Source organism: Asparagus officinalis, chromosome 2 (assembly GCF_001876935.1).
Source record: "Asparagus officinalis chromosome 2, Aspof.V1, whole genome shotgun sequence".
Taxonomy (NCBI): Eukaryota; Viridiplantae; Streptophyta; class Magnoliopsida; order Asparagales; family Asparagaceae; genus Asparagus; species Asparagus officinalis.
In genome coordinates, this window is record NC_033795.1 from 994,786 (window position 1) to 1,009,135 (window position 14,350).

The following is a 14,350-nucleotide window of genomic DNA, read 5'->3' on the forward strand; positions in this document are numbered from 1 at the left end:
AGGGGGGGGGGGGATGGTTAATAAATTAACAGAACATGTCTGAGCAGCGCTTGCAGCGTTTGGGCCTACTGCAACGTTGGCGAGCTGATGGAGAGAGGGGAGGTCCCCTTCGATGACGGTACGTGCGTAATTAAAATATAATTTAGACCTGGGTATGATTTAATTTTACATCTAGCTAGGCTGCACGTCCCTCTTCCCCTTAATGTAATTTTACGTGGATGTGTTTGCACACAGACGCGGACTTGGAGGAGAGAATAGAGAGCGTGAAAGGGATGGAAGGTTTCCTCCGGACGCAGGGACCTCCCGAGCCTCATCCGGCAAGCCAAAATTCCCGCCGACGACCAACCCTACACTCCGCGTGATGAGATAAGCGCCCGACCTGCCCGAGCCCCAGGCCCTCCATCTCAACACGATCGCCAGTCGTCGAGGCTCAGTCGCTGGCCCACATCGATCTGTTTGCGCTGCCACCTACACCCTCGCCCCCGTGCACGCGCTCGTTAACACCGCCGCACACCGAAAGCCACTCCTCGGCTTCGCCGCGATTGTCGGCGGAGACCAACGTGTTTACCGTGGCTCGACGCCCAGCCCAAAGTCGTCTGTACACCTAGCTTCGGCCAGCATAGCCGGCCGTCTCGGAGGGAGGACCTCGTCGCAGTTTTCGCACGGCGTTGCGTCGACAGCGGGTACCCGTTCCTGCTGGTCCGCCGGCCCGACTTGGTGCGGCGGACGAGACGTTGGAGGGGATCGCGGCAGAGAGCGGCGAGTCGTGCGTGGGCCCCACAGCAGGATGTGCTGGGCCACCCCGGCCGGGGGTGTTTCCTGACGCACAGCGGGTGGAAAACTCCCGACGCTGCAGAGCTGGTTCAGGATGCGATGATATGCTGGCCGTGATAGCGACCAACAGATAAATAGACCTGTTCGCTGAGCGAGTTCTGCGCGATCGGGGTGGACATGAAGCCGACACGCGGGAGGGCCGTCGTCAGAGGGTGGTTAGCGAGGCGAGGACGGGGAGGCAGCGGGTGACAGTGAGCGAGTGGTCGGTGGAGGAGCTGCGAAGGTGGCCAAGGAGAGCGTCGAGAAAGAGGGGTCGTCTTATAAAGATTTGCACAGGTTGATCCAGCATATCGAATCGTTCACCGCGCGGGGGTAATTAAGCGACGTATAGCGTCACCCGAGAGTCGTTGGGAAAACTTTGTTTTATTAGTGAGCGTTGAATAAATTTGAGAGCAAGGATTTTAGCAGAGAATTAAGATGGGCCGAGCTTGTTATGGCTTTGGCGGATTTGACCATTTTTCTTAATTACGGCCTACTATACGCATCTGGGCTGTTGACCCAGGTAACGTTTCATAAGGCCCCAAAGCTAAGCAGTCGCATTTGTACTCTCCTCCTCTCATTAAAGTTAAAGCACACCAGTTTCGATTAGTAAGGAGGCAAATGAAATCTTACCTTGCTCCTCCCTGTGCTCTTACCATCTTATAGCATCTCCAACCACAAAACCCAAAATAATGTAGTTTTTACACCAAATCACTATTCCATCTCCAACCCATTACATTAAATTTTACACCAAAAAAATATTCCTTTTATCATTCTTATCTTTTAATGGGATATGATTAGAATATTTAATTTGTTATAACAAACTTTAAGGGTAAAATTGGAAAAAACAAAAACTCTTATATCTACAGTGTTACGCTATTCTTGGCGCAACACTGTAGCACAACTTTAAAATAGCATTAAAAATGGCGATCGGTTGGAGGAAGAAAACGGGAAAAATTTGCGTCAATTTGGGGAAATGGCGATCGGTTGGAGTTGCTCTTATACCCCTCTTAAAGTACAATTTGCAATTGCTAACAATATGTGAATATTCTACTAATTGGACACGAGAACTTGTGTACATGATTTGCTAGCATGATCCTTTAACGTGAGGATTATTTAATTTTTCACTTTTAGAGGAATCACTGTTTATATCCTTGATTTTTTTTTCCTAAAAGGAAACTTGGAAGATAGGACAGGAGAGTAAATATTTGCTAGCAAGCTTATCTATATATGTTGTTTGATAGATGACTCCTAAATAACATGAAATATATACGTAGAACCTGCTCACATTGCCACAATTGCTCAAATCGAAAGGAGAAACATGAATAATTTTCTCCCATTCAATTTTGTTTATTAACATAATTCTCGGATTAGGATCCTCTACTCATGAGGAGGTTCCTAAGACCTTCTCATGAGATCTTGGCCTTTGATTGATCAATCAAAGGCCATGATCTCCTCATGAGCAAAAGTAAGGGGAGGATAAGAATGAGATCTTGGCCTTTGATTGATAAATCAAAGGTTAAGATCTCCTTATTAGAAAATATTAGGAACACTATACATTAGCAGAGGATACCAATTAAAAAAACGGTTTTTCTATAGAGTGCCCATGGGCACTCTATAAGAGAGGAGGGTGATAGAAAGAAATGAATGAGAAGAGGATCCCAATGCAAATCAGGGGACCCCCCTCCTCATTCATTTCTCCCTATCTCTCTCCGCTTTTATAGAATGTCCATGAACACTCTATAGAAAGCAAGAAAAGAGAACTGCCACCAATAATAATTCCAAAAACGTCAATGGACTCTTTATGACAATTTAAAGGCCCGTCCTTGAACTGTGTGAAACAGGAGAGACCCTACACGTACCCACATTAATGTCTCCCATTAATGGCACTCGTATGATTCCAAAAGAAAAATCCCCGCTAACAAACAATTTTGTTTGTCCAATCTCACATGACAATGAACCCTTCAATTTTCACAATTCTCTGCCACATAATTACCAAAATATCTTCACAAAGCTCAAGAGAAGATAAACTAAAAAAACCTCTACGTTTTACCCTCTTTTATATAACATTTACTTTTTAATCCTCTGTTCTAAAAAGCCTTCAATTTTTTTTTTTTTTTTTTTTTTAATGGAACCCTTACATTTCACCAATTCATTCTAAAAAGCTCTTAATTTTACCCTTTAAGGAAGCACGTAAGTTTTCTTGTTAACATAGAGGTTTCGTTGTAAAAAAAGAAAGATAGTGGCTTACTGGGGGCAAAAAAAAAAAGTAAAGCTTCCGGGCTCCTTTATTAAAAGGGGCTGTTTGATTCTTTTTTTAACTCGGTGGAAAAGTTTTACACTGCCTCTACATCAGATTTTTCGTGGCCACGTAGCATATAAGTTTTTCGTCGGTTTTCCCCCCATCTTTGATTCGCTAGGGTTAAAGAAGGGAAACTCGGTGAAAATCGCCGCCACATCAGATTTTTTTTGGTAAAAATCGTCGCCACATCAATTTTTTTTCTCTCTCCCAATTCCTTCCTCAACCTCGTGAAATCGACGAAAACTATAGCCACTTCAGCTTTTTGCCATATAAACAAAAGTTTTCCCTTTTTTCCATGCGAACCAAACACAAAAAAATTAATACATTGGTTTCCCATCATTTTTTTGTGCGAACCAAAGCGAAACAATCTATTTCTTAGAAAAGTTTGAAAAACTCAAAACTTTTGTTTTTGTACATGAAAATACATTTCCCTATATCTAGGAAACGAACCAAACAGCCCCAAAGTAGAAAAGAGGCTTCTTAGAAAAGGTAAGTAAAGGGTAAAACTAAGGACTTTTTTTCCCGAAAACAAAAGGAAAAAAAATAGGAGCTTCTATGAAAAGAGAGAGGAAACTTAGCGCTCCGTAGACTACGATCTTATACAAATGAGACAAGTAACATTCAGAGATAGGACAAATTTTCAAAACCAACCCCTTTCACTATTTATTTTCAAAAAACAACCGTTTTTTCAAAAAATTTCAAAAACCGACCTGGTTTCAGCCCTGGAGCTGGTTTTATCCGAAATTTTACGGGAGTTGAACTCCCGTGAAGTTTAGTAAAACTGCTAAACTTCACGGGAGTGGAACTCCCGTGAAGTTTCGTAGTTCAAATTTTTTTTGAACTGCGAAACTTCACAGGAGTTCAACTTCCGTGAAGTTAAGCAGTTTTACTAAACTTCACGGGAGTTCAACTCCCGTGAAGTTTCCGAAGTTTTTTCACAAAAACCGACCTGGTTTCAGTGCCAAGACTGAAACCAGGTCGGTTTTTGCAATTAAGTTTGAAAGGGATTGTTTTCTGGGATTAAATTTACAAATAGGTTGGTTTTAAAAATTTGTCCTTCAGAGATATTATTTCGGAAAATCTTTAAAACTATACAAAGAAATCGTTGGCATTTACCTAAGGCTCTCTCGGTCTTGACTACGTATTTGCCATCTATGCGGTTTGTTTCCGAACTACATGTCACGTTCATCTAGCTCTCTTTTTCTCCCTGATCTCACCGCCCCCTCCTCAATTATATAAAGGCACGCACGACGACACAACCAAGGAGAAGAAAGGCATGACGATGATGATGTCAACGGATCATCACATGAACATGACCATGGCGCCACCCCCATCATCCATGCACATGAAGAAGATGATGATGCACATGACCTTCTTCTGGGGACGCCGCGTGGACATCCTCTTCTCCGGCTGGCCCGGGGACCGAGGCATTGCCGCCTACCTCCTCGCCCTCCTCCTCGTCTTCGTTCTCTCCTTCCTCGTCGAGCTCCTCTCCTTCCTCCCCCTCCGCAGCCATCATCGACGGCTGTCCTCTGCCGTGATGGTGACCGGCGTCACGGTCCTCAGGACCGGGTTTTCGTATTTGGTTATGCTTTCTGTCATGTCGTTCAACGTCGGGGTTCTGCTCGTGGTGGTTGCGGGCCATGCTATCGGGTTCTTCGTGTTCGGCAGCGGGTTGTTCTTTCGCCGGTGGCCGAAGGAGGAGGAGAATGGTGGAGGGCCTAAATGTTGAGTGACTATGCATGTCTTGTTTCTATGTGAATAAAATGCTTGTGGGGAAAGTACTCTGTTTTCGTGTTACCAATGGAAGAAGCATTCACATGGAAACGAATTGTTTATCTTGTTTATTATGATTTCAGGTCGGATTGAGAGCATGCAGTGATGTTTGCAAGAACCACTAAAATAATTTAGATGTATATGTGTTTCAGAGGGATCCTAATGCTCTCCATACTTTAATAATAATAAAAAAGCAGTGGATGTCAATTGCAATAGTCTGTTGTTCGAGGAACTGATTTGATTATGTTGAAAATGACAAAAGCGCGAATGGGAGCAAAACATAGGAGATATGATATCATATCCATCTATCTATCTAAATATTAAATAGATGATTATAATTAAAAATATGGATATAGCCTACTGAAAACAAAAAGGCTAGATTGAAGAAAGTTTGTTTGAATTGCTTCAAATCTTGTTTACAATGCTTATATCAATTGCCTATTTATAGGCACATATAGAACTATCTAGAGCATAGATATTTTACATGAAACATTCTAGAGAATTGTATAATAATCAGGTTTTCTAGATATATCTTATTTTTGTCATATTTCTAGTCCTAGTTGTTTCTAGAAACTTTTCATATCACAAGATTGTTATGGTAATTTACCATCTAAATATGAAAATATCGAAAGATTGTCTGCATAGGCTTAAAAATGCCATGGTCCAAACCAGCTTAGAGGCCCAAAAGCCCAGCCAAGGGCAAATCTATCAGCCAACCAAGTAGACGAGTCATTTTTTGACCAAGGGTCACCATTACCGACTTGAAGTGCGGGATCAGTCGGTCCCCTATAATTAAAATGACTCCCCGAGCAGACGTCTCGACCATACACTCGATTCGAAGCTCACTTGGCTGTCGGGTCGGGAAATTATAAAGACAACTCATGAACCAACCCGCCTCTACTAAGAGGATAAGATCCGGCTAAGCTCGCTTCAGATGTCAATCGGCACTACAGCATTGATCAGTCTCATCAAGATCTCTGCTCTAACAAATCTCGTGCATAATCCGCTTATTCTACTCACAGTCATTTCCTAGGGATCACCATGATGCTCCCCTGGGCTCGAATGACTTCCCCTCCAATCACCAGCCGTCATCTGGAGGGGGAAGGACGACCAAGCAGCTGGCCTATCCTCTGCCCTGTCTCATCTATCAAATCCAGGATACTGAGAAGACATTTCTCTCCAGTACTCGAATGACTTCCTTCCAATCGCCAGCCGACATCTTGAAGAAGAAAGATGACTCAGCAGTCTGCCTGCTCACCCCTCAACTGCCTCCTGTGCATAGTCAAAGCCAAAGAGTCAAACTCTCAGAGGCGATGGGCTATAAAAGGAGGGAAAGAAGGTAAAAGAGGGGGGATTTTTTCTGTTACTTCTTCACAAAAGCTCTGAATTTACCTTTGTTAAAAAGAACTAATAACTCTCAAAGAACACCCTCTAAGGCCTCAATGGCCCAGTGACTCTCCTTCAAACCCCACTCAAGCTCACCAGCTGATTTGACCATCGGAGGTACCACGAGGAAAATTAGCCCCGCCCTCCCACGAGTTTCTTCTTGTTTGTGCAGAAGAATCAGGAATTCCAGTCTAAGGATCGGGCATAGAGTCGGAGGAGGAGTCGGTCTCATCTCTCATCCTCTTCCTATTCGCCGCCAGCGCGAAGATCAGAACCGTAACCCTCTCGACTGTGTGATATCAGACATCAACAAAGATTATTGTACAACGTTCTAGAGAACTACAAATTACTTCTAACCGATGATGCGTAAATGACAACAACTGGTTTCGATTAATAAGATGAAAATTATATTTTTCTCAGGGAGAGTTGTAAACAGTTGTATCATGACCTTACCCTTTTGGAGAATGTCAAATTAGAGCGGAGACATGGATGGGGTCCATACAAGGGGGTAGAAGGGATGGAAAGTTTCTTATAGTAGATCCTCCAGGCTAGTTAAGGATCCTCAGTTCCTCAGCTAATCGGATGCTTGAATTCTTGAACGCTGCAAAAGCTTTAGTCCTAGTTATTTCTAAAAACTTAGCACCAGGAAAAGCTCTCATCTTAAACACCTTTGAATCATTAGATTCACCCATTCTATTTCATATTCATTCTATTCGTCCAATCACCTACACTCTCGGACCACTTCACCATCTACAAAGAAACTTAAACTCATCCACCAATTCCCACTAGTTTTTGGCTACAAGACTGATCTTGCATAAAACGGCTACACTCTCAACCAAGGAGGTCGATCAGCTGTCCATGTCAGCTTCGGCGGCATGACAATCATTTCAAGGGAACTGTCATGGGCTTGTCAAGAGCAGTCACAGATTCTTGTGGGTGATTTGACCTGATCTCGTACAAGGAACGACGGATGGTTAATTGGTGATGATACCTACAGGGTTAGTAGAGGAAGACGCGATATAGAGGTTGTTTCGTGCCATGGGCTCATCAAGAAGAGGTGCTAGGCCATCCAGCACTCGGATACTTCCCGACCCATAGTGGATGCAGCTCGACACTGGAGAGCATATTGGTAGCTAGGAGTCCCGATGATATGTTGGACATTCCTTGCTGACCAGCAAATTAACAGTAGGTTTGTAAGTGACGTATGGAAGATTGGAGCAGATATGAAGGATGTATGTTATAGGGACACTTTAGAGAGGATGATTAGGAAGAAGGCAATGAGGAGCTGAAGAAGTCGATAGATGAGATGGCTATAATATTATTGCAACAAAAAGTGTGGAGGAAAGTGGATCCTCTAACATAAACTATCAAAATTCGATCCAACTTATCAAATCCTTAAGTGTATTCTAGCTTATAATTTCGATAATTAGGAGGTGTACTGTTACGTAATGCTATGTATCTTAGCTGATGAGACGAGGCTTTCTGTTGAATGAAAGCAAATCACATCAGATATGACATCATAACTAACTCATATATAGATGAACAGATCAACTGATCTTATTATGTTGAATGAAATGTGTGAATGACTGCGAATCTACGTGATACGGTATCATAACTATCTAAATAATAATAGATTGTGACTAGAAATCCCAATATAATCTATTGAAGAATTACAAAAGGCTCCTGGATTTGAGACAAAAACAGAGGTTTCTAATGTTAGATATCACCTACAAGGCTGTAGAACAATGCCTCATGCAATTCCAAGAGCCGAAGGCATCTCAAAGCCAGAGGCTGGCAAATATATATTCTCCATCTGAATCTTGTTTGTCATTAAATAATTGCAGCATTGCAGCCGAATAGGGAGGAGAATGGTGGCGGGCCGAAATGTTGAGGATGATAGCCACTCCTGTTTATGTGTGCATATAAAATGCTTGTGGGGGGAGTACTAGGTTTTTGCAGTATTAGTGGGAGGTGTATTCACAAATATGAAGTTAAATAGATCAAAAACATGAGCAGCGATGTTTGTTTGCAACAATATAATACTTTGTTAACAGATGATACTCTCCACATAGAAGTATATGTTTTTGTGGTATTAACGGAAGGAGTATTCACAAATATGAAGTGAGATGTCTGTGTTCAGATGGATCACGATACTCTCCGCATAGAAGAAGACAGTAGCGATTTACTTTCTTGATTGCAACAATCTAATACTTTGTGAACAGATTTGATTATAACAGTAGAAAAAATTTAACAGATTTTAGTATGTTGAATGACAAGTGTGAAGGAGACTAGATTGTAAGATATACGGTATCATAACTATCTAAATACCAAAGGATGAGATATGGTATCATAACTATCTAAATATCAATAAGATGCGATATGGCATCATAACTATCTGAATATATTAACAGATGACTGTAACTAAAAAATGGAAATAATCTATTGAAAAATAACGAAGGCTCCAAACAGAAGTTTAGAATTGTCACCTTGGATATCAGCTATGAGGCTATACAAAACAATGCGACATGCAATTCAAGAGCCCGGCAAAATTATCTTCCTTCATCTTAATTTATTGTCACTCAATAGTTGCATTCCTATTTCAATTCTGCTCACCAAGAGCTTGCCCTTTCCAAATTTTACAATTCTGAATGTTAGTTCTAAATATTCTAGTTCCTAATATATATATATTTATAAAAAGAACCCTTTTCCAAGAAGAAACTGCTAAGGATACAAATACCAGATATGCATGTTACCTTATTGCCTGTCACCATTGTTTCTCTGTGGTCATACATTTTCAGGAAGCAGGCTTCCTCCCTAACTGCAGTGAGCTATGAATGCATCACGAAAGAAGAAAAATGAAATTAAAATAAAATAGTTGATGAAAGCAGAAAACAGGATTTGATTTGTTAATCAAATAGAAAACAAAGATACAGATCGATAAGATATTGAGTTCAAATATAGAAACTCCTACTCAGCTTAAAGCGAGCGAGCAAATAATATATATCATGTTAACATCAATTCTTAAACACTTTTCTTGAACTTCTCTTGGAAAGTCAATAATTCTCTAAATATCATGTTGAAAACCACCTTACTCAAGACCTTAAACTGTTAGCTTGTGGACTAACATTAATTCTTAACAAGAAACATGATAGAATCTCATACACAAAGTACTAGCTTATAATACATTGCATTTGGATATTCATCACCAACAATAAAGTAGATAATTGCATTACATCATATCTTTTTCATGCGACAGTTAGATTTGGATCTTCATCATCAACAATAAATTAGATAATTGCATTACATCATATCTTTTTCATGCCACAGTTAGATTTGGATCTTCATCATCAACAATAAAGTAGATAATTGCATTACATCATATATTTTTCATGCCATACTTAGAATACAACATATCAGAAGATCCTAAAAGTCATGTAACTACTGATGAGATGCATCAATATTTGAATTCTTTCTATGATAGCAGACAACCCCGTGTAAATTTATAGTTTTTCTCCCCCTCCATCCCTAAATCAATTATTCTTTATTATCAATAAATTTTTAGGCCTAGAACTTCTAAAAGGAAAAGAAAAAAAGTTGACCCCACAAACTTCAAGGACAAACAACTAGTGGATGGTGGGACAAGCGACTCGTGGATGGTGTTCTGCTTTCATGACTTAAGCATTTCGGCCATCTTGTTAATAATTTCACCATCACAACCAACCTTTTCCTACTAGTTTCCAAATACTAAAAGATGGTTACGGTTGAAAAGTAGACTTTATCCTACGCTGGACATTAGGGAGGGTTAAGAATACAGTATGTTCAATTGGAGAACATCAAAAGGCTTTAAAAACTAGGATGAGACGCACAAAGCATCATCACAAAGATCAGAAACAAAAAAAAAAACAAATCCATGGCAGAAGATAAGGCAAAAAACCCACATGTCCTCTTCTTCCCCTTCCCCATTCAGGGTCATATCCCTCCGATGCTCAAACTAGCGGAGCTTCTATCGCTCTCTGGCTTCCATATAACCTTCCTCAACACGGAAACCATCCATAACCGCCTGCTCAAAAACTCTCCTGCCCTCGAGCAACTGGCTCAACAGCCTAGGTTCAGATTCAAAACACTCCCTGATGGACTCACTAGCAACAATACTGAGCCAATTTTACAAGTAGTAGACCTTGTAGACTCAATAAGGGCTCGATGTAGTGAACTCTATAGGGAGACTTTGGTGCCTCAGAATGGTGAAGACCCCGACGGGTGGCCACCAGTTACTTGTGTTGTGGCCGATGGGATGATGCCTGTTGCATTTGATGTGGCTGAGGAGATGATGGTTCCTGTGATCCTTCTGCGTACAAGCAGTCCTTGCAGTGTGTGGGCTTATTACTCCATTCCAGAGCTCATAAAAAGAGGAGAGCTCCCGTTCCCTGGTATGATGATCTGCTCTACCGACACTTTACTAGTCCCAGAATTTAAAAGAAAGATCTATATAATAAGACCATTTCGTTACGCATAGGATGTAACTGATTGGAGTTTACAATTGCCCGTGAATATATATGTCTAACTGTCTATCCTAATACTCCAACCCACTCATCATGATCCACACGTTCACAAATTCACGGAGATAAAAAAATCACATTGATTTGGAACCTCTAGTCTCTTCAGCATCTCATGACTCAGAGGTGAACAACATATACCGGACTCAAACGACGGTTATCTTGAGTTGCTTTAGTCATAGGATGGAAAGTCCCCTCCATTTGGGTTTTGATCCACTTGGGTTGGTTGATGTGTGGATATCAAAGAACGATTTGGATTAATCATATAGATGGAAGACATGTATTTTCCTAAGTAGGCGTAAATATTTTTAGTTACACCATAAGTGTATTATGACCTCACCCTTGGTAAAATGCTCAACTGCAGAGGAGGCTGACATGGATGATCCGATACAAGGGGTAGAAGGGATGCAGAGTCTCTTACGACGCAGAGATCTTCCAGGCACACTAAGACATGCCAAATCTCCAAATGATCGAGTTCTTGAATTCTTTAACACTGCCAGCAACAACTTGGGAAGAGCGAAAGCTCTCATCCTAAACGCCTTCGAACCATTAGATTCACTTGTCCTATCTCACATTCGTTCTGTCTGTCCAATCATTTACACTATCGGGCCTCTTCACCTTCTTCAAAGAAACTTGAATTCATCCACCAATTTCCCTAGTTTCTGGCTACAAGATAGATCTTGTATCAAGTGGCTAGACTCGCAACCGAACAAGTCAGTTGTCTATATCAGCTTTGGTAGCATAACAACCATGACGGGGTACAAGTTTCACGAGTTTTTTCATGGGCTTGTCAATAGCGGCCATGGTAGCATAACAACCATGACGGGGTACAAGTTTCACGAGTTTTTTCATGGGCTTGTCAATAGCGGCCATAGGTTCTTATGGGTGATTCGACCTGATCTTGTACAAGGAATCACAACAGAGCTAGAGATATACACAACGGAAAGGGTTTGTTTTGTGCCGTGGGCCCCACAAGAAGAGGTACTAGCCCATCCAGCAATTGGGTGCTTCTTGACGCATAGCGGATGGAACTCGACGTTGGAGAGCATAGCAGCAGGGGTGCCGATGATATGTTGGCCATTCTTTGCTGACCAACAAATTACCAGTAGGTATGTGGGTGAAGTGTGGAAGATTGGAGTAGACATGAAGGATACATGCGATAGGAACACTATAGAGAGTATGGCTAGGAAGGTAATGGTGGATGAGGGGCTGAGGAAGTCAGTAAGTGAGATGGCTAATATTGCAAGAGAAAGTGTGAAGGAAAATGGATCTTCTAACATGAACTTTCAAAAATTAGTCCAACATATCAAATCATTAAGTATATAATAGCCGATAATTTGAATAAACAGGAGCGCGTTGCTATATGATGCTATGTATCACTATCACAGCTTATGACGCAAGTTTTTTCTGTGATTATGATTTCAGGTGTATTTACAGCATCAGAAACCAATGGAGGGTCTATTTTGTGGACTGCCACAGTCAGCTATTATTTAGATTTGATTATAACAATATATTATTTAATTAGAGTAGTAACGGATTTGATAATATTGAATAAAAAACGAAAATGAATGCAAATCATAGCAAGTATCATGTTATAACTATCTTATAGATGACAAATCAGCTGATAGTGTTGAATGAAAAGTGTGAATGACTGCAAATCCCCGAGATGTGCTATCATAACGATCAAGTATTAATAGATTTTGATGAGAAAAATGGACGCTTCACTTTTTTGACATTAGGAGAGTCAAAACCCCTATAATCTATTGAAGAATCACAAAAGAGCTCCTACATTTGAGACAAAAATTGAGGATTCTAATCTTAGATAACAGCTACAAGACTACAGAATAATGCATCATGCAACAGCTGAAGTCATCTCAAAGCCATAGGCCGGCAAAAATATCTTCTTCATCTGAGTCTTATTTGCTGTTCAATGTTTGCATTCGTATTTCGGTTTTTGAATGAGAGCTTAGCCTTTTCTTCTCATCTGCTTCAAATTTTCATAAAAGTTTTAGAACTTTTACACATTGAATTTCTGTCCTAAAGTTTTTAGCTCCTAATGCAAGAAAAAGAAGGGGAAAAAAGAGGGAGAGAAAATAAAAGAAAACCTTTTTTGATGAGGGATTATTAAAGATACATGTATAGGATATGAAGGTACCTTGCATGTCTCCATTGATTTCTTCTATCATGCATTTTCAGGAAGCAGGCTTCCGTTTCTAACTGCATTGAGTCCTGCATGCAATGCACAGTAAAAATGAACTTAAAATGAAATATAAGATTATGTATGTAACTCAGAATGCAGATCAGCTTGAAAATGGAAAAATGTTAATGAAGCAGATAAGCCGATGAACTTATTCAAAAAAAGAGAGAGAACTCCACCGCTAGCTTTAGTCAGTTTGAATATAATCAAAATCAAATTGACGAAAATCCTAGAAAATTAGATTATGAACTAACAATATATACAAAGTTAACATTAATTTTAACCGGAATTGACACGTAAAACAGTTCGAACATCGAAATTCATGGAAAGGATAAAAGCAAAATGATGTGTGCTAAAATATGTATCAGTTCAAAGGTAATCTGCAAGGGTTATCATGATACAGGGAACATGTATTCTCCTTCGCTTGAACATGTCATCATGTCCTACATTACAAGAATATTAGCTATCTCTCTTCTCCCTTGGTTTTTCCTCCAACAATAGAAGAATATATATAAGGAAACCAAAACTCTCTCTCTAACCTAACTTCCTAATTAGAATAGGACTAAAACTCTTAATCATGATGAGACTCAATCTCCTAATCATGATAGATCTCTAACATTATCTAATTCTCATGAAGTTATACAAAGAATCAAAGACACAATCCTAACAAAGGTGTCACAAAGCCATAAGCTGGCCAAAATATCTTCATCTTAATCAATGTGTGATATTCAATATTTGCATTCCTATTTCAGTTTTCGTCATTCTATCTGGTTACAATTCCATGAATTAACAATTTTTACTATTCTGAATATTAGTTCTACATATTCTACTTCCTAATTTAAAAAAAAAAGAAAAAAGAAGAAGAATTGCTGAAAGATACATACACAGGACATGCATGTTACCTTATAGCAAATCCAATTAAAATGGAATGCAGTGAGTTCCACATTTTACTGCAGTTCGTCCTGAATGCATCACCCCCAAAAAAATGCATGTTACCTTATAGCAAATCCAATTAAAATGGAATGAAGTGAGTTCCACATTTTACTGCAGTTCGTCCCGAATGCATCACCTCCAAAAATTTTTTAAATAAAATAAAAAATTTTAAAATAAAATAAAATAGATGATGATCTGCATAACTCAAAATGCTAGATTTTGGTTGACAAGCAACTAGAGAACAAGGAAAGCATATAATCAATTGAATTTAATAAAAAAGTCCGCCTACTAGCTTTAGGGACAGTTTAGTATTGCTTTTTTTAGGGTGCTTCTACTTACTTTCGTGAGAAGCTATCAATGATGATGTTTAGTAAAAAAATTACATACTTA

General features: G+C 40.0%; 2 protein-coding genes across 2 annotated transcripts; both read left to right on the forward strand.

Moving 5' to 3' along the window:
* On the forward strand, nucleotides 4,122-5,069 carry LOC109829343 (copper transporter 6-like). Its single transcript, XM_020396474.1, has one exon. The coding sequence runs from the start codon at nucleotides 4,392-4,394 to the stop codon at nucleotides 4,845-4,847; it is 456 nt and encodes a 151-aa protein (XP_020252063.1). The 5' UTR covers nucleotides 4,122-4,391; the 3' UTR covers nucleotides 4,848-5,069.
* LOC109829812 (7-deoxyloganetic acid glucosyltransferase-like) lies at nucleotides 10,093-12,246 on the forward strand. Its single transcript, XM_020396860.1, has 2 exons — nucleotides 10,093-10,704; nucleotides 11,195-12,246. Exons 1-2 carry the CDS (start codon nucleotides 10,188-10,190, stop codon nucleotides 12,154-12,156), a joined length of 1,479 nt encoding a protein of 492 aa, XP_020252449.1. The 5' UTR covers nucleotides 10,093-10,187; the 3' UTR covers nucleotides 12,157-12,246.

Coding starts and splice junctions, on each gene's coding strand:
- LOC109829812 (XM_020396860.1), top strand. CDS start 10,188: ATGGCAGAAGATAAGGCAAAAAACCCACATGTCCTCTTCTTCCCCTTC. Junction 10,705..11,194: donor AGGAGAGCTCCCGTTCCCTG/GTATGATGATCT, acceptor GCTCAACTGCAG/AGGAGGCTGACATGGATGAT.
- LOC109829343 (XM_020396474.1), top strand. CDS start 4,392: ATGACGATGATGATGTCAACGGATCATCACATGAACATGACCATGGCG.